This window comes from Fusarium subglutinans, assembly GCF_013396075.1.
Source record: "Fusarium subglutinans strain NRRL 66333 chromosome Unknown NRRL66333_c0000230, whole genome shotgun sequence".
Taxonomy (NCBI): Eukaryota; Fungi; Ascomycota; class Sordariomycetes; order Hypocreales; family Nectriaceae; genus Fusarium; species Fusarium subglutinans.
In genome coordinates, this window is record NW_023502293.1 from 44311 (window position 1) to 66041 (window position 21731).

At 47.7% G+C, this 21731-nt stretch overlaps 10 protein-coding genes across 10 annotated transcripts; 5 read left to right on the top strand and 5 right to left on the bottom strand.

The window, feature by feature from the left end:
* Positions 1–1065: 1065 nt before the first annotated feature.
* Positions 1066–3567, top strand: FSUBG_11726 (heterokaryon incompatibility (het-6OR allele); the record flags this gene model as incomplete). Its single annotated transcript, XM_036676439.1, has 1 exon — positions 1066–3567. One exon carries the CDS (start codon positions 1066–1068, stop codon positions 3565–3567), a length of 2502 nt encoding a protein of 833 aa, XP_036532802.1.
* A 368-nt stretch (positions 3568–3935) lies between these two features.
* FSUBG_11727 (uncharacterized protein) lies at positions 3936–4843 on the bottom strand (the record flags this gene model as incomplete). Its single annotated transcript, XM_036676440.1, has 2 exons — positions 3936–4690; positions 4759–4843. 2 exons carry the CDS (start codon positions 4841–4843, stop codon positions 3936–3938), a joined length of 840 nt encoding a protein of 279 aa, XP_036532803.1.
* A 478-nt stretch (positions 4844–5321) lies between these two features.
* FSUBG_11728 (uncharacterized protein) lies at positions 5322–6881 on the bottom strand (the record flags this gene model as incomplete). The annotated part of the gene is made up of 2 exons (XM_036676441.1): positions 5322–6230; positions 6306–6881. 2 exons carry the CDS (start codon positions 6879–6881, stop codon positions 5322–5324), a joined length of 1485 nt encoding a protein of 494 aa, XP_036532804.1.
* A 1091-nt stretch (positions 6882–7972) lies between these two features.
* Positions 7973–8953, top strand: FSUBG_11729 (uncharacterized protein; the record flags this gene model as incomplete). The annotated part of the gene is made up of 3 exons (XM_036676442.1): positions 7973–8079; positions 8129–8571; positions 8634–8953. 3 exons carry the CDS (start codon positions 7973–7975, stop codon positions 8951–8953), a joined length of 870 nt encoding a protein of 289 aa, XP_036532805.1.
* A 196-nt stretch (positions 8954–9149) lies between these two features.
* On the bottom strand, positions 9150–10433 carry FSUBG_11730 (uncharacterized protein; the record flags this gene model as incomplete). The annotated part of the gene is made up of 1 exon (XM_036676444.1): positions 9150–10433. One exon carries the CDS (start codon positions 10431–10433, stop codon positions 9150–9152), a length of 1284 nt encoding a protein of 427 aa, XP_036532806.1.
* A 387-nt stretch (positions 10434–10820) lies between these two features.
* Positions 10821–11744, bottom strand: FSUBG_11731 (nucleoside-diphosphate-sugar epimerase; the record flags this gene model as incomplete). Its single annotated transcript, XM_036676445.1, has 1 exon — positions 10821–11744. The coding sequence occupies one exon, from the start codon at positions 11742–11744 to the stop codon at positions 10821–10823; it is 924 nt and encodes a 307-aa protein (XP_036532807.1).
* Positions 11745–12679: 935 nt separating this feature from the next.
* Positions 12680–13708, top strand: FSUBG_11732 (alcohol dehydrogenase; the record flags this gene model as incomplete). Its single annotated transcript, XM_036676446.1, has 1 exon — positions 12680–13708. The coding sequence occupies one exon, from the start codon at positions 12680–12682 to the stop codon at positions 13706–13708; it is 1029 nt and encodes a 342-aa protein (XP_036532808.1).
* Positions 13709–14293: 585 nt separating this feature from the next.
* Positions 14294–15886, top strand: FSUBG_11733 (xylosidase glycosyl hydrolase; the record flags this gene model as incomplete). Its single annotated transcript, XM_036676447.1, has 1 exon — positions 14294–15886. One exon carries the CDS (start codon positions 14294–14296, stop codon positions 15884–15886), a length of 1593 nt encoding a protein of 530 aa, XP_036532809.1.
* A 1722-nt stretch (positions 15887–17608) lies between these two features.
* FSUBG_11734 (uncharacterized protein) lies at positions 17609–19246 on the top strand (the record flags this gene model as incomplete). Its single annotated transcript, XM_036676448.1, has 1 exon — positions 17609–19246. One exon carries the CDS (start codon positions 17609–17611, stop codon positions 19244–19246), a length of 1638 nt encoding a protein of 545 aa, XP_036532810.1.
* An 853-nt stretch (positions 19247–20099) lies between these two features.
* FSUBG_11735 (methyltransferase domain protein) lies at positions 20100–20456 on the bottom strand (the record flags this gene model as incomplete). Its single annotated transcript, XM_036676449.1, has 2 exons — positions 20100–20380; positions 20429–20456. 2 exons carry the CDS (start codon positions 20454–20456, stop codon positions 20100–20102), a joined length of 309 nt encoding a protein of 102 aa, XP_036532811.1.
* Between the last annotated feature and the right edge of the window lie 1275 nt (positions 20457–21731).

Sequence of the window (21731 nt, forward strand, 5' to 3'; positions counted from 1 at the left end):
CACATCTTAAGCACATACGACCATACCTATCAGAGAACTCGGGATCCCGTCCGTAAGCTGATAAGGGGCGGATTAGTAGTTTGGGTCGGTGACGACCAGCGAATCCCCGCTGTTGTATGTTTTTGCTGATCTTGATAAGGCAGGTCGTGGTCTTTTTTGGTGGTTAAAGTGCAGTGGCTTAAGAGACCATGCTATAGTCGTGAAGGTTTAGGCCCTGACATAACGCCTTGAATCTTGGGCTTACCTTTTGATCTTGATAGCTATTGTTACTGAAGTACTGAAGTATACTCCCTTTAGCAGCCTCTGTTATTTGTAATAACTCGTTTCGTCCCTGTATTATTCGACGTAGCTTGAGAGTAGCCGGCCTAAAGAGCTGCCCGGTTATTTCAAGTTTCGATACCATGTCGAGGACGTACACGACTATCAATTGCAGAATAATGTAGACTTCCGTTGGCCCAAAGCGCGCGACGCAAGAAACAGGTCTCATATATCAATCTCTGTGGCTTGGGTTGGGCTGATACCCCCTGCTAAAATTTGTAGGCTGTGTAGTGGTTAACAATAAAGTGTATTTACAGTGGGTGTTAGCGCAGGCGATCACCGAGGCTAAAACGTCTTCGCACCAGAGCAGGGACACGAAATCTTACTCTGCAGCTGTTTCACAGGGAGAAGACAAAATTCATTCAACATAAAACTTTACAAGGCTTTCAATACCGCCTTAGCAGAAGAGGAGGCAGAACGCTAGGCTGAGTGTTGAGGCATGAAGTCTGGCTGACCCTGGTCGTTCCAGTGAAAACGTCCAATTGCCGATGTTACTGGTGAAGCGCTTGGGACTTGGCAGCGCTCTGTGAATGGCCATATTCTACAGGACTGTATCAGCCACCGGCGGCTATGCAACAGGGCGGACTTTGTTCCGTGGCGATCTTCAAACCTCGATAATGCCTCTTCTAAATTGAATCAGCCTTGGAATCACAAAAACACTGTAGGTGTCCTCATTTGAGTGCTGCGATTCATGCTGTTTTACGAGTATCCATAGCCAATTCGGTATTGCACACAGATATCGTCAACATGTACAAGTCACACGTCCTCAAAACGCCAACATCAATACGTCTCTTGGATATAATCGAGTCTCGAGACGATGCTATTCGTTGCTCTATGCGGGTAGTCGACCTACGCGATGAGAGTCTCGAGTTTGCCGCTGTCTCATACACCTGGGGCAACCCAACTACAGTTCACGAAGATCCCATGCCCGATATCGATGGTCTTGAATTCCAAGAGCATGCCGATAAACTTCCTTTCACTTATTACAGTCCAGAACTGGGACCTGATGGCGACAAATTGGTAATGGTTGATCGGGCCAAGCTTCTGTACTACGATATGCATCGCTATGTCCCCCGTGAAGAGGTGCTTTGGCAAAAGCGCACCCATCATGAAATAGAAATTGACGGGAGTCGGGTCCCAATCGAAGAAAACCTCTTATTGTTCTTCCAATCAGTATTGAAACTTCGAGCTGCAATTGCTCCAAGCCCAGGAGAGCCAGAGAGCCCGACTTACCGCTCAATCAACCTACCCATCTGGGCTGATGCATTATGTATCAACCAGGCAGACCTCGACGAACGAGCTGCCCAAGTTAAGCTTATGGGGCGTCTATACAAGTCAGCCAGTATAGTACTTGCCTGGGTCGGCCAATATGACAGGCTTGCAGAACTAGCGATACAGGCAATGGGGAGAATTCTTGATTTCGACGCAACTCGCCTCCATGCACAAGACTCCACATACCAAGAACAAGAAGAAGTCACCATGTCCTCAGTCCCAGGGATGACAGTGGTGCATTGGTTCGCCCTCTTTTCCCTCTTCCAAAGACTCTGGTTCCGCAGAGCTTGGGTCGTTCAGGAGGCTGTTTTTGCTCAGGATATTTTGATGGTCTGCGGCGCGACGCTGCAAAGTATGGACTTCATCTTGGCGGTTGCTGCATTTCTTGAACAGACAGGAATCGATATTGAGTTATGCCAATTTGGACATAACTTTCTCGCCAATCGAGCCGTGTCAGACCAGGCTCAACACTGGGAGAAACTATCGTTGCTCTCTGGGCAGCCAGCGAGGGCGGCCAATGAGTTGAAGGTCACTCCGCGCGATGCTCTTTCTTTTATCCTAGGTTATCATCATACTCGCTCGCGTCTTGGGCTTTGCAACGCTGGCCTCCCCATGGTCACCCTGCTTTCAGATGAAGAGGGGCAAGACGGGGATACCAGGGACAAATCACGCCGATGGGCCCTAGAACTTCCCCAAGTTACCCACCTCATCGATCACGATATAGTGAAATCTTTCGACGAGGAGCTTGGTATGACTGGTTTCAGATTTGAACGTCGAAAGCTACACTTACTTTCCGTCCTCTCCGACTTTCGGGAGCTTGAGGCTACAGACCCTCGAGACAAGATCTTCGCTTTTCTGAACCTTGCCGAGGATGGTCTTGGACTACAGCCAGACTACAGTGCCGACGTCAAAAAGGTCTTCATCCAAGCAACAAAGACCATGATTGACAAACGTATTGGCTCGCACCTTGCAGTTCTATCCCACGTGCAAGATCTTGCAGACACAAGGATCCAAGGCCTTCCAAGCTGGGTGCCAGACTTTAGTGCCAGGCTGGGACGGGTTCCGTTTGACCAAGGTGGACATGATGATCGTTTCTGCGCCGGCACTCACCAGGATCTTGATTATGACGACTGGGTAATCCATATTGATCCCGATGATAAGCTAAGTGTCAAGGGTATCAAGGTGGATACTGTATCTATGTCCACGGAGCTTAATCAAGATCCAGTTATCCAGGCTCTACGACTGGCATTGCATAGTCCAGCCGAATATCCTGTTCAAGCCAGAGCTTGGCGTGTCGAGAGCACTGCAAATCATAGCTCAAGACGATACATCCGCCCATCACAAGCGGTGACCCGGGTTGAAGCCCTATGGCGTACTCTGATCATTGATAAACTGACCGAGGAGGAAAACGACTTCGGCAGTTTGGACTCAAGAGTGAACATAGGGACGGGCTTCAGCAACTGGATTTTGACGGATATCCTAGAAGCTCGCGATTTGCTTGCTGAGTGGTCAGGGCGTTGCTCGGAATCGTGGACTTGGGAACTGATTCAAAAGTCGTTCACTACTCGCTTGGCTCTCTGGTCGGCCATTTATGATGCACGGCAGCTGTCCGATGAACTACAGGCGCCGGATATTGAAGTAGCTATAGCGGATTTTAGGGAAAAGGTTGAAAAGGAAGTAGGACAGCCAGGCGACGATGGAGAGGATGAAGAGGAATCATCTAAAGAGGGAGGAAGTGACAGAAAATCTCATGTTGGAGGCAGCAATTCATTGGAAACGGGCTTGTTCCCTCGGCACGACTCATCCGAGAAAGCTTTCCAGCTCCCGCAGTGGAAGAAGACGAACAAGACAAGGACCCGCTGGGGGGCAAGTATAAGCGACCTTCGATGCAAAGACTTACTCCACTGGGACGGAGAAAGTTACGCAACTTCGAAAAGCACATGCGGAATGCTACTCAAGGTCGTAAACTTTTCATGACGGAGTCGGGACTGCTTGGCCTGGGGCCCAAGACTCTCGGCCAGACTAGCAGCAAGGATGAAGTATGGATCTTGATGGGGGCTCGAGTACCCTTTATTCTGCATCACATCGAAGGTTCCAAGTATCGTGTTGTTGGGGAGGCATATGTTCATGGAGTGATGTACGGGGAAGGATATGATCGCTTTACTGGCTGGGATGAGTTCGGGCGTACTGGCGTGGATATGATACAGTTAGTCTAGGGACAGAGATATCACAGAGCAAGATTATCTGGAGGTTGCAAGGTATTATCAGGGATAAGACATGTTATGTACAGTTATCAATTATTGTAAGTATGGGTATGAATCAAATGTTATGATCGTCTTAACAACTCATGCTTCTTGGGCAATAATGTCGACAGCTGTGTAGCCAGCAGGACTACCGCTAGAGATGAACAAGTAATCACCGACGCCTGACTGGGCCTTGTAATAAAACTGATTGTTTTCGCCGCTGAAACTTTCAGTGGTGCAGCCTAGGGAGTTGCCGTCATCGTCAGTGGGGCATTGGCCTTTCGGGGCTGTACAAGAGAGCTTGCCGCTGGTGATGTGGCAGGTCATATACTCGTAAGGGGTGTTGAGACCGGTGTTGCCATTCTGGCAAAAGGCAATGTTGGCAGGGTCATCGGGCGAGTTGGCAGAGCCGTAATAAGCGCACAAGAGAATTCCAGTATCTTTATCTCGCAGTCGGCCTGTGTCGGGGTTGAGGATCATCGTTCTGGTACGGCCGTTTCCGACTTGAGGGTTGAATAGCAGGATGCTACCATCTTGGTCGATACCTTTGAGGGGCGCGCCTTGTATAGCGCCACCGCCGCCGACAATGGTGAATGTTGGGGTGGCTACGGCGGTGGTGGTCGCGCTCTCAGCCTCGACTGCCGTAGTGGTAGATTCCTCAGCAGTTGTTGTCTCAGAGTCAGCCGTCGTGGTGGCAAGTTCGGCCGCGGTTGTTGTCTCGACCTTAGGTGTTGTAGTAGTGCCTGGCGCGGTTGTGATGGTTGTGCCAGTCTCGATGGATGGTTCAGATAATGAAACAGTGGATGATTCCTCGGTGGTTGTAAAAGCGGCAGAGGTTGAGATTGCATGCTCCGAAGCTAGATAAAACTCCAAGATTAGCCATTTTCCAGTCTTGGATTCAGCATTGCTTTCTTTGTCGACGTACTGGAGGACCTGGGCTTGCAAGGACTGGCTAGCGCAGAGTCTGCGACAAGAAGGCCAATGGCCAACAGTACGATCTTAGATCGCATCCTGAGCACGATGGGAATTCGCAAACGAGTGACTGAGTCGAGTAACGAATAGGAAAACAAAAAGCCAAAGAAATGTAGAAAAGATTCAATGAAGGGCGACTGTACTGTAGGTACGTTGTATTGTGACGTGGGGTTGATGACGACCATCTCATCTCCCCCAAATCAATAGTTTGCTCTAGCGCGCCGCAAGATCAAGAGAAACTTTGTGCTCGACAACAATTGGCTGCCACGAGACATCATCCTGTCTAGTGCCAGGCGCCTCTCGGAAACAGGCCTAGCTTGGTCCAACGAAAAAGCTTGTGGCACACTGCGTCTGGGTCGGCAATCTTCGAACAAGGAGCTTTACTCTAACGGTTGGCGATCTAATATTTCCAGATCACTATTAAACATTACCAGAGAGTGCGAGGAGATATGGGCCAATGCAAGTTCTTTATTAGAGGGCGCCTAAAACCCCACCTCTCTATCTGATCAATAAAACTCATAGCTCTTCCTCTTGGTCCTCTCCAATTGGCCAGTCGGGCTGGTGCACCATCGCCATGACTAGTCCAGGTTTATCGGAAGTGATGCCGAGATGGGTCTCAAGGCCCATACGCCAAGTAGCTGGATAGAATTTGCGATTCTGGAACATGAACATGGATCCGATGAGATAGAACTTGTTAGGATGCGGTCCATCATCCGTCGAAACCCCATGACGAACAACGTCATACCAATTATGATCTACCAGCCTTTGGATGACAGCTGCATCGTCATGGGGTCGAAGAACATCCGGGTTTGCGAGCTTCTCTAGATGTTCGAGCCAAGCTTCCTGCGTAAGGTTCTTACCCAGTTCTATACCATGACCCATGCCATCACGACAAGGCTTGTATATGTAGTTGTTCCTGAGGTTCGGGTCGGATTTTGAATCTCGTAGCAAATTTTGACGTCCTTCTGAACCTGGATTGATGGTTTGGATGATCCCATCAGCAACGAATTCGGCCTCTTCGGCGGTCAAAACACCACGTGAGACCATCTTCGGAAGCTCTTCGGGTATGATGCCAAGGAGTCGCTTGTCATGCACGATGAATACCGTTCGAAGATCATTGAGAGGAGTCAAGGACAGTTGGCGAGCGACAGCTGGTTCCAGGTCGGCATACTCTTCCTGCAGCATCTCAACAAACCACTGTTCCAAGAGCTTGTTCGTCGCCTTGTCCCACAGAGAAAATCCAGTTAGAGAAGTTTCATTAGGGCGAACTTCCAAGTCTTGAGGACGAACTGCCTCGACTGGCGGCCTTCCACGTGAAACGTTGACAGCTGAGAGAATCTTGGAGTCAGCGCCAGGCCATTTATCTCTGATAGAGTAAAGCGGCTTGTCAGGGTTAAATAGCGCCATCAAGTTGTCATACGAGGCCTAGATTTTGACAGAGTGTAAGCTTAAGATTAGGGCGTAGAAGATAGGCCTAGCACTCATATCCATACTATTCACAGGCTCAAGTCCTCCTTTACTCGCACCAAGTTCCCGAAGGCCATTCTCACCCAGAGCAATTCCCATGACGGCATTTAGAGGCAGTCTTCCGTTGATTTCGCATACATACGGTGACTCGTCTCGCAAACCATCTGGACTGCGACCAAATAGCAAGTCACTTCGCCAGCAACCAGCATGTTCGGCGTAGTCTGGAACGTAGCCACTAGATACCACCCATCGTAGAAGCTCCTCTTCCGATGGATCCAATGACATACGCTCCGGAAAGCGTGCCTTCTCGTCTGTGAACCATCGATCCACGATATCAATGAAAACACGGCCGAGAAGAACATGAAGCTGCTCAAGTCGTGAGAACAGAGGATTTGACACCGCAACAGCATGTGGTGAGATGCGCTCCATGATCCCAAAGGATAATTCACCACCTTTTGCATCCGCGTAAAGATGTTTGCGAAAAGTCTCAAGCTCTTTGGCGCGGCGAGCAAGGTTGCTGCAATATGCAGGGATCAACCTCTGCTCTTCGGCACTTCGCGAGACCGAGATTTGCATGAGTCCCGGCCTTTTAGCAACCATGGCAGGCATTTTGTCTCACGATTGGATACTTTTCGTAGGAGTTACAGCGTATGGTTAGGGGAAATCTGGGGCGTTGAAATGGCGTCTACGACGCTTATAACTCATACAGACCCCTGCCAATCTTGATATGACAAGAAAGGGCGCGTGCGACACCACCTACCTATTCTAGCCTTATTCTGTCCCCGCGATAAGCAGCGTATTACGCCGGGACATGCTATTCTGCGAAGGATGACTGTAGTCAGAATTTAGAGCGTAAGCGATTACGCTGCCCCGAACTCCTTCGGATTTGTGAAGGAGCCCGATTTGATACGCCAGTGGCACCAAATAGTGAGCCCGACTTCTGGAATAGTTTAATGGAGTCATCTTCCTAGCTTTGAGGAAGAGAACGATAGTTCCAGTTCCGCTCGATCCTTCATATCTCATTGTCTTACACAAGCGCCAAGATCTGCTCAGTGTAAGCCCTAAAACCTCACGCCAGATGCAGATTACTCCTACAGACACTTTTCTTGGTCGCTTACCCTTTTTCTTCATCATGTGATCGGATACGACGAAGCGGTCGTTAGTTGGGCAGTAGATAAGGAGCTCAAAACAAAGACCCTCACTAGAACATTGCCTTGTGCCATCTTGATGTCTTCGCTATTCACTTTGAAATATTACATTCTGTGTAAGGTAAGTCTCGGCAGTTTCTAACCAAAAAGTGCTGACTTACATGGAGTATATTGGTGAGGTTAACTAGGACATACTGTCAACAAGTGCTGAGGTCGATGCATTCGCTCACCACCACGCCTCGGAAAAATGCATTTGTCCGCTCACAAAATATTCAATTCGGTGCGATACCACAGCTTCGTGCGCCGATCCAGATACGAAGTGGTCATGCCGGAAAGAATCGCATACGTGAGAGGACTCTGAGCATCTGGCGTGGTGAGATATCCCACCAATCGGACCTTGCATTCCGCGACATACGACATCGGGTTAATGTATTTGAATTGGAGGTATTTTGCAGCAAGCGAATTAATATATAAATTGAAAATAACTTACTCTGGTCATGGAAGATTGGATAATCTTGTTTTCTGTAACGATTGTCACGCCTGTTCCTTGAGATGAAGCTCTTCGATCAATGTCTTCTTCTGGCAGCTGGCGTGTCTGAAGCTCTTGCTAGTCCAGTTGCTTCGATGGCCGCCCAAACTACGAAGAACCTTATTGTTTTGTAGGTTATACTTACTGGTAAAATGATTGCAGACTAATCAATAGCGCAGTGGAGATTCATATTCAACCGTGGGGTTCTGGCCTGGAGGACAACTGCCATCAGCTTCCAGCCACATCGGGAACCCCGGACTACCAGGGCAGACGACTTCTGCTGGTCTCAACTGGGTCGGCCATGTCACGTCAACTCTCAACACATCATCGATCCTCACATACGACTTTGCTTATAGCGGAGCGACTGTCGACAAGAAGATCGTCAACTCATGGGCACAGTACTCGATGTCGGAGCAGGTAGACCTCTATAAGCAATATGTGGCGCCTAAGATTACAAAAGCTGACAGTCTCGTCGCCTTCTGGATTGGTATCAACGACGTGGGTGAGGCGTTTTGGAGCAAGAAGAGTGCTCTTGTTACAGAATGCGTGAACAGATATTTTGAGCTCCTGCAGGTTCTTGTCAACGATGGCTACAGCAAATTCGTCTTACTGAGTATCCCTGGTAAGCCTCGAGCATCTGAAAAAGAAAGTCATGTTGTCTGACTCTTGATGAAGCATACGCAGATCAGTTCCCCAAGATAATAGGTCAGCCGGAAGTTGATCTGGCTCGCCTAAGATCTGACATCATTTCCTACAACAACGCAGTCAAATCCAAGGCAGCTAGTTTCATATCCTCTCACCCAAATGTCAAAATTCAGATCTTCGATACGAAGCCCTCATTTGACCAGGTTGTCAGTAATTATGCGGCATACGGTGCCAAGGATGCTACTTGCTTCGGCGCAAGTAACTGTCTTTGGGCAGATGACTACCATGCCAGCGGTGCTATCCACAAGCTATTAGCCCAGAACTTGGTGAAGGCAGTTAAAGGACTTTTTGTGTTTTAGAATAGCATAATGATGTGGTCTTTGTAAAGTGTACAGGATTATTTAGTTGAATCTCGCTCTCTTGTCTCTAACATACATGTATTTTCGCACGGGGGATATTCTGAAGTTCACTCGATTGATCGTTTATTTTCAATACTCGTGTTAGCGATGTCAATTTCTGTCTCGTGCGCTGTCAGCATCATCTTTCTCAGTACACTCACGGTGTGAGAATCTTAGGATTGTTGTCTGGAAGATGAGACAAACATAGCTGCGGGGGATTCTCCTTGAACTGTTTCTCTAGTTCTGTGTAGAACTCCCCAATCAGCACCTCATTGTTGGCTGTAACTCTCACCACAGGTACCGCTTCCAAAGGGAATAGCCAGAATCCAAACGCTGGTGTCGCATCCTGTGTGAGTATCTTCTCATCGCCCTCAGCGTCCTCCTCGCTTTCTAATTCTAAAATTCGCTCCCGAATACGTTTCCTTTCCTCCATTTCATTCTCAGCAAATGCGACTGCATCCTCTCTACGGTATATTGCCTGAACTTGCTTTGTAGAAGCGTCATCTTCAGATGATAGATCCGACAGCTCATGGCTCACATCATGCGGCCAGCACGAATTCTCTTCAACAATGATTTCTGGATCGCAATCTGGGTAGCTCATCATTATCTGGTAAAGAACTGTAGGGTCGTTATCAATTCCCCATTCTTCAAGATGTTGGAACCAATCCTTCGCAACGCCTCGTACCGTCATTATTTCGATGCGATCTACACCATCAAGAAAGTCGCCCACGGCCCTAGGGTCCTGCTTCATGGTCTGAAATGCAGGAATATGTGGTTTCACAGGGACAAAAGGGTTGCTGGGATTGTCAATGTCGGGTCTTCGGCGAGCTTCGCGGTATTGGCAGGGTTCAGAATCATACACGCCATGACATACGAAGATGAATCTCCTCAACCGCTGGCTGGCCGCTTTGATTTTGTCCAAGTCACAGTCTGTCTTAAACGAGCTGCTTTGATCATGATATCTGCAGCAGCTCCCATAGGTCTGCAGAGCCAGGTTGACAATGCCGACGTGAAGGGGATCAAGACTCCAGACATGATGTGAGAGTTCTGGGAAATGGGCCCACTCAAAAATATGTATGATGTCGAGCTCTGGGTGAAAGTAAAGGATTCCATCGTAGGTGCTGGTCATATGGACATATGTGCAGGGGATATGAACTCGGTAGAATTTCTTGGCGGAGGCACGAGATTCGCGGTTGGTACTAAAGAGCTTGCTGATGGCGACGCGCTCTCTAACCTCGACATGGTCTTTCGCGCTATAGATTTTGAGGATTCTTTCGTGGGTAAGGGATTGTATCCAGATCCTTTGGCGAAGTTCAGGAGGAAGCTTGTTGAACTGCGGGAAGCTGGAGGTACTTAGCATTGCTGGGTTGAGAATTTGGACCTCATCCTCGGAACTGGACGAGAGTGCATCTTCTATGTCTATTCTCAGGGGAGTGGTCATCTTGCTTTGGCTGTTAGGGCGGGCTCCCACGAGTGGTTGGACCTGGGTATGGGAGGCATACGGCTGCTTAAATGTTACTGATGACGACCTGAAAAGCAAAAGTTGGGTTTCGTGTCTTCAAAGACCCAGCCTATAAGGTTTGTAAAGTGAGGGGCAGAGATAGCCTATTGGCCAAAAGGCTCGAAGTTACAAGTGCTGCGTAATGTGAACGCGTTTGCTTAAACTTCAAGGTTGGAAGATAAAGGACTGACGCGTCAAGGACTGTCAATGATCATTCGATAATTAAATTGTTCTATCTCTTAAATAAATGTGAAACCCATTGTAAGACCCCTCTTCTATAAGCTCAAACTTCCAAATAATTCTTTGTGTGGCACTATCCCCCATCTATTAATGGCTAACAAAAGCACTCGTCTTAACCCACTGTTCCATCGTCTTAGCACCAGGGTTCAGCTGTCGAACCTTGGCCAAGTCAGCACCATAACCTTCATCTCTGAACCAATTAACCATGATTCCGAGCTCGGCAACGCCATGCTTCAAAGCCTTTCCGAGCAGACCGAATGTCGTACCAGCAGGTCCGCCAGTGGCGTGCTCAAAAGCCTCGCTGAGTTGCGCGAATGTAAGCTCATCGCCAGCTAAGCTGATAGCTTGCTTTCCCCAGGCTTGTGGGTCTGTGAAAGCTTCAGCAGCGAAGAAGCCGATATCTTCTGTTGCCGTCCACTGAAGAGGTTTGTTCTCGAGAGTGTCGCGAATCATGGTGAGGAAGACTTTTATGGCGAAACCGGGCTCTAGGTTCTCCATGAATGCTGTCGGGCGCAGGATGGTCCAGTTCATTGGGCTCTTTCCGTTGGCGGTGGAGTCGCGAAGGTAATGCTCGATCTCGTGCTTGGTCTTGAAGTGAGGGACAACAGTGGCGTCCTTCCAAGACTTCTCGTCGCCGCCCCGATCAACACTGGAGTAGACAAAGTGCTTGATGCCAGCCTTGATCGATTCATCGATGAGACCCTTTCCTTGTCGGACTTCGCCCTCAAGGGTAACGCCCTTGCCCATGGACAATTGGACTGAGTAGACGCCCCAGAGAGGCACAGTTCCGGCAGCTTGCTTAGCGGCAGTGAAGAGAGCGGGGATTGAGTCGAGGTCGCCCTCAATCAGCCTGATGTTTGTAGATTTGGAGGCTAGCTTCTTTGCGGAAGGTGATTCCTTATTGCGGGTGGCAGCGAGGAGAAGAAAGTCTGCGTTCTTTGCGATAAGAGCGTTGATGACAGAGCTGCCCTGCTTGCCAGTGGCGCCAGTGATGAGAAGAGCACGAGACATTGTTGTGATTTTGGAGTGGTGAAAATATTAAAGTAAGCTGTTTTTTTAAAGTGAGGTTGAGTAGTTGTTGGTGGAGGCTGGTGATTGATGAAAGTGTTTACTGCTTGTTGTGCTGTTGTATTGCTGTTGATGGTGATGAGATTGACTGAAGCAGGCCATGATGGGCCTATATATGTATTCAATACTAGTCAGATACGATCTCGAAACAAGATCGCAAACTTGAACCAACTCCATCGACGATTTCTAACTTGCTTGCTAAGAGTGGACTATGTCGGATTTCCATGTCTCGAAGAGCGAAGAGGATGGAAAAGACAGTGGACATTTCGGAGATGCGACAGATGCCGATTGAGACTAAGCTAAGGCGCTTTCGGGTTAGTAGCCTCGTAAAGCTGGCCAATCACTCAGTATCGCATAATCTGCAGGTGTTTATCACAGAGTACATATGGTCTCCACGATATTGCTGCAAATGAAGAAGTACTTCCAGTTAGCGCATTTGACTACCCCGCTTTAAAAGAATGAGCAAACCCACCAATCGAACGCCGAGCGAGCGAAGCGCCCCGCCCGGTCAATGCCAAGACACCGAAGGGCCAATGATGGAGAGAATGGAATTCCGGATCTTTTCGCTGCCGCATAAGCAACCTACCCTATGAGGTTGGTGATGCTGTATGAAGTTTGTCGTGAATCCTTCAGATTGTAGAGTAATTGCACCATAGACAGAGTCAAATTGGTTCATTTGATCTAACATCTCCTTTGGATGAAAATGAGCTATATAATAAACCAATGTTCCGACTATCATGGACTTAACATCTCAATCACATAATACTTCACTATCGAGCTTCCAGTCACCACCACAACTATATTTTCATACTTATCCAAAACACAATCTACTACAAAAACACTCTATAAATATCCACATCAGTCCTGTCATCTTAATTATGCCTCATCTCGCCGCTCAAGTCCCCGCTGCCAAGGCCCCTCTCGTGGTCCGGGAGATCGAAACTCCCCAGCCTGGACCCAATGAACTCCTCGTCAAGAACGACATCATCGCCATCCAGCCAATCGACGCTAAGATCGCCAAGGTCGCTATGCTTCCCCTTCCATACCCAACTGTTCTCGGCAGTTCCTTCGCCGGCACTGTCGAAAAGGTCGGCTCCGATGTTAAAGACTTCAAGGTCGGTGACAAGGCTGTTGGCATGAAGACCGCTGGAGCTAGTGATAGCAAGTACAGTGCTTTCCAAGAATATTCTATCTCATCAGAAGTCACCACTACAAAGGTTGACGATGAAGAGACCATGGATCTTGCTGTTCGCCTTGTTGGTAACCTTCCTACCATTCCTGCCATCTTCAACTATACCCTCAAGCTGGAGCGACCTGTCCCTGGTCAGGAACCCAAGCCTCAGGGAAAGCGCATCTTAATCTACGGTGGAACCTCCAGTATCGGAAGCATGACTGTGCAATATCTCACTCAAGCTGGATACGAAATCATCACCACTACCTCTCCTAAGCACAAGGACTTTGTGTCCAAGCTTGGTGCTTCCAAGATCATTGATCACTCTCAAGAACCTGAGGCCCTTACTAAGGACCTCATCGCCGCTGGCCCCTACGATATCGTTCTCGACACAATCTCGACTGGAGCTACAGTCAAGCTTCTCGCTGACGTTGTCGCAGCTCAGGGCGGCGACTCAGTCTACGCTCTCCAACCACCATTTGGTCCCGAAACTCTCCCCACTGGTGTCACACGCAAGTTCGAGGGCTGGTCTCTGCTACTCGGCAAGGAGGAGAATGCAGAGCTGCTGAACTGGATCTTTGGCACATATTTCCCCAAGGCTCTTGCTACCAAGAGTCTTATTTCTGTGCCTGCTAGAAAGGTTCCTGGAGGGCTTGGTGGAATCAATGACGCTTTGGGTCTTCTATTCCCCAAGGGTGTTAGCAGTGAGAAGGTTGTTGTTGACCTTCGGGATTAATATTTTGTCTCATTTTGTGTCTCATTACCCGCAGAAGCTGCATTTAATAATAGTCTAGACAGTGATTGATCTAATGGAGAGAAAGTTTGTTTCATCAGTCGTGCCTAATTGCTCTGTTCTTCTTCTGGTTGCGTCTTTGTCTGAATGAAAGGGCACACTTACGGAATGTCGCCCCGTCTTCCGTCTCTTTGTCATGGACTTCCGCAGATCACTGAGCGGGCAAAGCATACCGGATGCACATATCTACTAAGCTAGCTAGTTCACTGCTCCGTCGACGGCTTCTACCATCCAGGTCTAGAAAGACCCCAGCCATGCAATGCTGGAATGCAACCCAATACATCCTAAATTATCCGTTCTTGTCGATGCAACATGCTAGATACCCATATTGGCCAGGGTGAATCTCGTTCCATGTCCCGAGTTTGGCACATTCGGAACCATGTACCGAAGTTGCTACTTATGGCCGGGGGTCCGAGCTTGGCATCGCCTGATAGTATTAGACTCGGTACTTCCGATTCGCCTTTTTATAAGTTCCTTGATCTGAATATTGTCGGATAGCACTGATGTAGGTTTGGCTATCTCGCAAAAATGAAGTTGTCTTCGCTTGCCACTCTGGCGGCTTCTTTTCCCCCAGCACTTGCTGGCTTGGTTGGGCACCCCCGTGCCACTACCTTTAACAATCCCATCATCTACTCAGATTTCCCAGACAACGATGTATTCCTGGGTCCGGACAACTACTACTACTTCTCGGCTTCCAACTTCCATTTCAGCCCTGGAGCCCCCATTTTAAAGTCCAAAGATCTGCTCAACTGGGATCTCATCGGCCATTCAATTCCCCGCTTGACCTTTGGCGACGGCTATGATCTTCCTCCTGGCTCACGCTCTTATCGTGGGGGTACTTGGGCCTCATCCCTAAGATACAGGAAGAGCAATGGACAGTGGTACTGGATCGGCTGCATCAACTTCTGGCAGACCTGGGTGTTTACCGCCTCATCGCCCGAAGGTCCTTGGTACAACAAGGGCAATTTCGGCGATAACAACTGCTACTACGACAATGGTATACTGATCGACGATGATGACACAATGTATGTCGTATACGGCTCTGGTGAGGTCAAAGTATCTCAGCTATCCCAGGACGGATTCAGTCAGGTCAAATCCCAGGTAGTTCTCAAGAACACTGATATTGGTGTCCAAGACTTGGAGGGCAACCGTATGTACAAGATTAATGGGCTCTACTATATCCTGAACGATAGTCCAAGTGGTAGTCAAACCTGGATTTGGAAGTCGAAGTCACCCTGGGGCCCTTATGAGTCCAAGGTCCTCGCCGACAAGGTCACCCCACCTATCTCGGGTGGTAACTCGCCTCATCAGGGTAGTCTCATCAAGACTCCCAGTGGTGACTGGTACTTCATGTCATTCACTTGGGCCTATCCTGCCGGCCGTCTTCCGGTTCTTGCACCGATTACGTGGGGTAGCGATGGTTTCCCCATTCTTGTCAAGGGTGCTAATGGCGGATGGGGATCATCTTACCCAACGCTTCCTGGCACGAACGGTGTGACAAAGAACTGGACAAGGACTGATACCTTCCGCGGAACCTCACTTGCTCCGTCCTGGGAGTGGAATCATAACCCGGACGTTAACTCCTTCACTGTCAACAACAGCCTTACTCTTCGCACTGCTAGCGTCACGAAGGATATCTACCAGGCGAGGAACACGCTATCTCACCGAACTCACGGTGATCATCCCACCGGAATAGTGAAGATTGACTTCTCCCAGATGAAGGACGGCGATCGGGCTGGACTTTCAGCGTTTAGAGACCAAAGTGCATACATCGGTGTTCATCGAGATAATGGAAAATTCACAATCGCTACGAAGCATGGGATGAACATGGGAGAATGGGATGGACAAACAACAGACCTTGGACAAATAAAGGCCACTTCTGATGTGCCTTCTGGAAAAACCAAGATCTGGCTGAGACTTCAGCTTGATACCAACCCCGCCGGAACTGGCAACACGGTCTTTTCCTACAGTTGGGATGGCGTCAAGTATGAAACACTTGGTCCCAACTTCAAGCTGTACAATGGCTGGGCATTCTTCATTGCTTACCGATTCGGCATCTTCAACTATGCCGAGACAGCTTTGGGAGGCTCGATCAAGGTTGAATCTTTCACAGCTGCATAGAAGGATGAGATGATATTGAGTGGGATGTAGTATTGAGGTATAACCGAGATAGTACAAACTGTGTTTTAGACTCCTTAACTCCGAACAATGACACCGTACCATGGACAAGTCAATCTTCATCAACGACCCTTGGCCAGCCAAAGAGGCCAAGACTCAAGATGGCTAAGCCCCAATATGAACGGTGACCAGATAAACGTTGATAACTCCTCCTCCACCTCGATAAGACGGTCGTATGGGCTTTATAATGACATCGGGTATATAAGAAATAGGAACAATTGAAGCTGTGAATGAAAAGTTAGCCACATTCATCTACATAAGCGAGAAAATGCTAACCTTTTTCATCCAACTATCAGTGATTCATCATGTGCTTTCTTCCTATCATCCATCATCTATCTGCCCTGGGGTGGGTTATTCTGTGAATAGCCTGCAGTGTAGACCAATCGATCGGTGACAGGGCGTGCTTGCGTATCATAGATATATCGGTTCATACTGTAGGAGGTTGGTTGATTCGCGCCGTCTCGTGTCTGTGTTCTTGATCCGTTGTCGGGATTATTGGGGAATAAAAATATTGTGGATAATAACTTACGAGCTCTGAAAGCTACCGGCCACTGCGACGGTAGAGGTGTTGGTTGCCGAAGCACCTGATGGAGTATATCCGGAAGGGGTGGACATTTTGGAGATGTGATTGATGTTTTTTTTGTTTTTTTGAGCTTTCGCGTCAGATTGCAATGTCGAATATCGAATGTCGAATGAATTGGAAAGCTCGTTGCATATTGGTGATGGATGGGATTAAATACACGCAGAACCAGGGAAATCACAGACAGCGACATGATTCAGGAGTCCCAAATCAGGGCTTCTCTCAATCGGACGCACATACATAGCCGCACAAGCGTGCCAAAGCTCTCAACAATGTGGTGGGGAGGTTGATGCCTCATATTACTATAGGTCAACAAAGCATTGTTTTACTCGTAGTGTGTGTGGATGGTGCCTCAACAGACATAAAGGAGGTCTGGATTTCCAGGGCTTTTGTCACAATTGTGATGGGAGGTGAAAGCAAAGCCGCGTGGCAGTAGACACAAAATCACAACTGTGACAAGCGCAATGATAGCAGGAGACTGTGCATTGCATGGGGTCTGCAGGTCTTTGTGTCCAAGTGGAAAAACCCCGCTCTGAAAGGTCAGGTTCCAGGCGTGAGATTAGTCGCCACGTCACAATTTTGAGGCCATCTTGCAGGGATTAGTGTGACTTGAAATCACAAACGTGATATCTTTCGTCCAGTGACAAGTCTTTGTGTTATCACGCGACTGATGGCTTTGTGATAGAGGGTTTCATGCGCTGGCAGTGTCATCATCACACATTCATTTTCAACCATTGCCTCCTAGGCTCCCACCGCCTGCTGTATTTTCAACCCAACATCATACGTTTTGAGGCTCACCATCAATCAAAAGCAATTTCGCCCATCAATTGGCTTTCAGTGATTGTACCGAAGCGCCCGTTTACTGTTCCCCTCTTGCCTCCGACGTCATTACGCCGTGATCAATTGGAGAGGAAACTCTCAAACTCGTGACAGTATCAGGCAATCAGTCGCCTTGTCAAATATCCTCTATTTTCGTCCGCTATTATTGTTTAGGACTAGCAAACAAGGCTGTGTGACTCTTCGACTTCATTTAAAAGAGCCTCAAGTACGGCATTATTCACCGACATAACTCTAAGCGCATCACCATGGTCCGAAGTCTCAGTGATGAGAGTGAACGCGACTGCATCGGAAGGTGGTTTGACAACGATGATGAGTCAGTTCAATCGCCGCAGTCAATTCCTATGGGAGAGGATCAGGACGCTAAAGAAATCCCTGTCGACGTTGGATCACCGAAGGAGATGCTAGCCTGGCTGACCGATCTCCAACAAAAGACTGAGGAGGTTCGACTATTACAACCTGTCACAGATGTACCATCAGTGTCGTCCGTGCCTTCATTCAACCTATCAGATGAAACGATAAGCTGTAGCTGCAGCACGCGCTCCGTTGACAATGCTGCCGGCGGTTCATCTGCTGATGACGAAACTGCAACTTTGAAACAACGCGGTCTCGCGATCCGAGACTATGGTTACGATGAAGACGCCCAGGATGCTGCTTCAGACTCTTCGTCAGACACCTCTGGCAGTTTGTCTCCGGTCTCCTGCCCGTCACCAAGTAACACAAATATCACATCACCAAGCTCAGATGGGTCTGACCGGGATTCCGTAGACTCATTTGAAGACATGCCAGAGAGTGCCTACGAGTCCTATCAAATCGAGCAAACTCTATCGAGCTTGCAAGGCTCTGGCTGGGCCTATGGGATGTACCCAGAGACAACCTATTCGGACCAGCACGATCAGGCCCGTGATGGAGACGACGATGACAGCGGCGAAGCGAACGAATCTACGCGTCAGGAGGAGCGTACAGCTACTGAGAATGGTGGTACAGGGGCGACAGAAACCAGCGCTTTAGTACAGCACAAGGATCACCCCCCTAAGCGTGCAGCTCAAGACGACGAGAACGAACACCAACAAGTATCGCGGGCGAAAAAGCCTAAAAGACAAGAGGACTCCCACCTCAGGCTGGCTTGCCCATTCTATAAGCACGACCCGATTCAATATCGTCGCTGTCACTCCCACGTCCTCAAGCGCAATAGCTACGTCAAGCAACATCTCTTCCGCTGCCATATGCAGCCCATACACTGCGACATATGTCTTAGCACATGGCCTACAATCGAGGAGCTTCGAGAGCATCGCCGTGCCCAAGTATGCGAGAGGCGAGAGTATATTGCCCCAGATGGCATTACTCCCGAACAAGAACGCAAACTGCGATCGCGGCTTGGAGGCCCGAACAAATCAGAAAGTGATCAGTGGTTCGATATCTATAGTATTATTTTCCCAAATGCGGAAAGACCAAAATCGGCGTATCTGAATGGCGAATTGTCCGAGGATGCAGAGAGTCTTCGCGAGTTTATGGAAGGTCGCGGGACGAGTTTGATAATGGAACAATTAGTAATGTCAGGCGTCGTTATGAATGAAGATAATAATAGTAGCTGTGAGATGGAGAGAAAGTTTCAGAGAAGTGTGCAAAACGCTCTAAGAACTATGTTTGAAGGATGGCAGAATCGGAGAGGGGGAGTTGTTGAAGATGACGGCGGTCGAGAGACTAAGGGGCTCAAACCAACGCCCAGAGAGTTTCCGTACATCAAGGCTCAGGTCCCGACGAGGACTGACACTGGAAGTACGACTACTACTGCGACAATGTTGGATGATCAACTTGAGGGGGAGCAGACCGGGCCAACTACTTCATCTCCCCAAGAAGCAGGAGAGATTGTTCACGGACTCTAAAGTCACCTTTCTAACACTTACCCATCATCTTATCCCTTACCTTACTTTCATTTCATGATCTTAAAATTCTTCCTTATTTGTTTCCCTATTAAAAATACACTACGATGCTACTATCAAAGAACTCCCTTGCCCTACTTTTGTGTATGCCCCCCGTCGACCTTCAGGTCCTGAGATAGAGCCCCCATCTTCCTCAGTTCTTCCACAGGCCTCTTGATAGCCGGGGCTACCAGCTTGACGTGATGTCCTGTGGTTTTTAGCTCATAGTTACCTTTTCCATAAATCTTGTCGAGGGCTTCCGAGAGCTTCAACATATTCGGAATTTCGGTCATGGAAAACCGGTGTACGTGGTTCGTTTTGTTCATTTTGTTGATTTTGCGGGACGGTTTCATTGCGTAAAACTTGGGTGGTGGATTTTACCTGTAATAGATGGATAATTGTGAGTTACCAAAATCGAGATGTGTTGGGGATTAAATTTGGGAGTAGATGTCCAAGGCGGGCTTCGATGAATTTATACTGAAATCTTACACTTAACAAGTGATTGTACAACATCGTACAAGCTGGGCGCCTCCTTGAGTGAAGCTTTCATAGTTCATATCAAGACATATTCGAACCCCCTCAATGTGGCTATCATAAGCTCTTCTTGTGAACTTCGAGCGTCACCGGGTTCACTTTCTTGGGTGGCCAAGTTGAGTCATGCAAATAATGCGCATCGCCCGCAGTTCAGTGCCGGTTACGCTGGTGAATCACTGATAATAGCTTCAATATATCTAGCTATCGGATGCAAGTATTCAGACAATCAGGGACATCTCATCAGTGGTGAATAAGAGCCAATAGGACGTAGGACAAAATCAGATTACTCCGGCTTCCGTCCAATAGTCCACCGAACCTCATATCCCATCACCGAAACACCGTCATCAACCTCTTTTTGCAGAATGTCGCAATGCTTCTCTACATCTTCATGAGAGTGAATCCACTCAAACTCTCCTTTGGCAGCGATACCATTCAGGGCCTGTCGTGCATAGTTGACGAGCTCTCTTCCGAACTTCAGGTCCCTCACTGAAGCTACTGAAGTCAATGTGTGAGCATTCGACGTAACCAGCCTTTCTGAAGTGCCCCTCGAGTGGCATTGGGCTCCTGTTGGAGGTCAGCGGATCTTTGATGAGGAGTGGAGGAAATGCTTACGTGACATCGCGCCCGACTGATAGTCCATACCGAACATCCGTACTGATCCATTTCTGGTAGGCTTCCGTGATTGGCGTAGCATTAAACTTGGTAAATCCTGTTTCGTCCCACAAGATGTAACCTCCTGGTCGCAGAAGTAATTGAAGATTCCTATTGTATTAAACCTAAAGTGTATTTTCTAACCTTATAACTAACTTATAAACTTAACTCTGCTACTACCTTCTGATTACCCTAAACCTTCTTTTTAACCTTCTTTTTAGCTCTAATTATACTAATATATATATTATTATAAAACTTTTTTTAGTTAGGTTAAGCTTTTTTTATATGTTAGTATTTCTTAATAAATTTAATAGCTATATACTATACCTATAAAAAGTCCTTTTAAATAAATTACCTTTTATATATTAAATATAAATATAATTTAAGCCTAATTTTCTTTAAGTAGCTTTATAGCTATATTAAATTTTTTTTATTTTTTTAAGGTAAATAGTATTTCCTTTTTTTACTAGGTAATTAATATAACTTTTTTAAGAAATAAGCTATTAGTAAATATATAAGTAATAAACCGTCAATTCGACCACTGCGACCGCGCATTTCAACTCCATGAACTACGCCCAGTATACACCATTGCCGCCGCCCAATGCGATTCGGGTTACAAAGACCTGTTGCTCTGTCAATAGGTCTTGACCCTGTTCCAGCCGATTAACAAGGTCTTCCAAGGCCTGCATTTAGCTTGTAATATATCCAAGGATAGATCCGTTTTATGTGTTAAGGAGCCTTACTTTGCAATCAAAGATTGCCAGATTGACTTAATGTTTTGGCAGTAATCTGTCGACGTATAGAAGGTCTTTGCTTGTGATTTTCCGATTGCGAAGGAAGGCATATAAATTTAGGATATTATTAAGATAGAGACTATTAATATTGGTTAGAGGATCGTTCACGTAACGAGTAGCTACCATGCCCGGGGGATTATAGCCAAGTTAGCCGTTGTTAATGTCGATCGCGCAGCGGGGCATCTTGTAATGGTTTTGGGGGTTCTTGGGTTATTTGGAATTAGGCCTTTGGTATTGGAGCCTTGGTGCTGATTGCCTGTTTAGGGTGATGACGGAGAGGGTATACGGCCTGCCAAGGCCGGGGAAAACATCTCTTTTATGCTCGTGGATCGAGGCTACTTGTTCAGTTAGATCATAAGGTTTAAGGCAGTAGCTATATAACCTTGAGACTTAATATTAAGGTTATTGTGTTCTTTGGCGTAGTGTATGACGCTATACATTGTAATATGCTGAAAAATAAGTATTATATT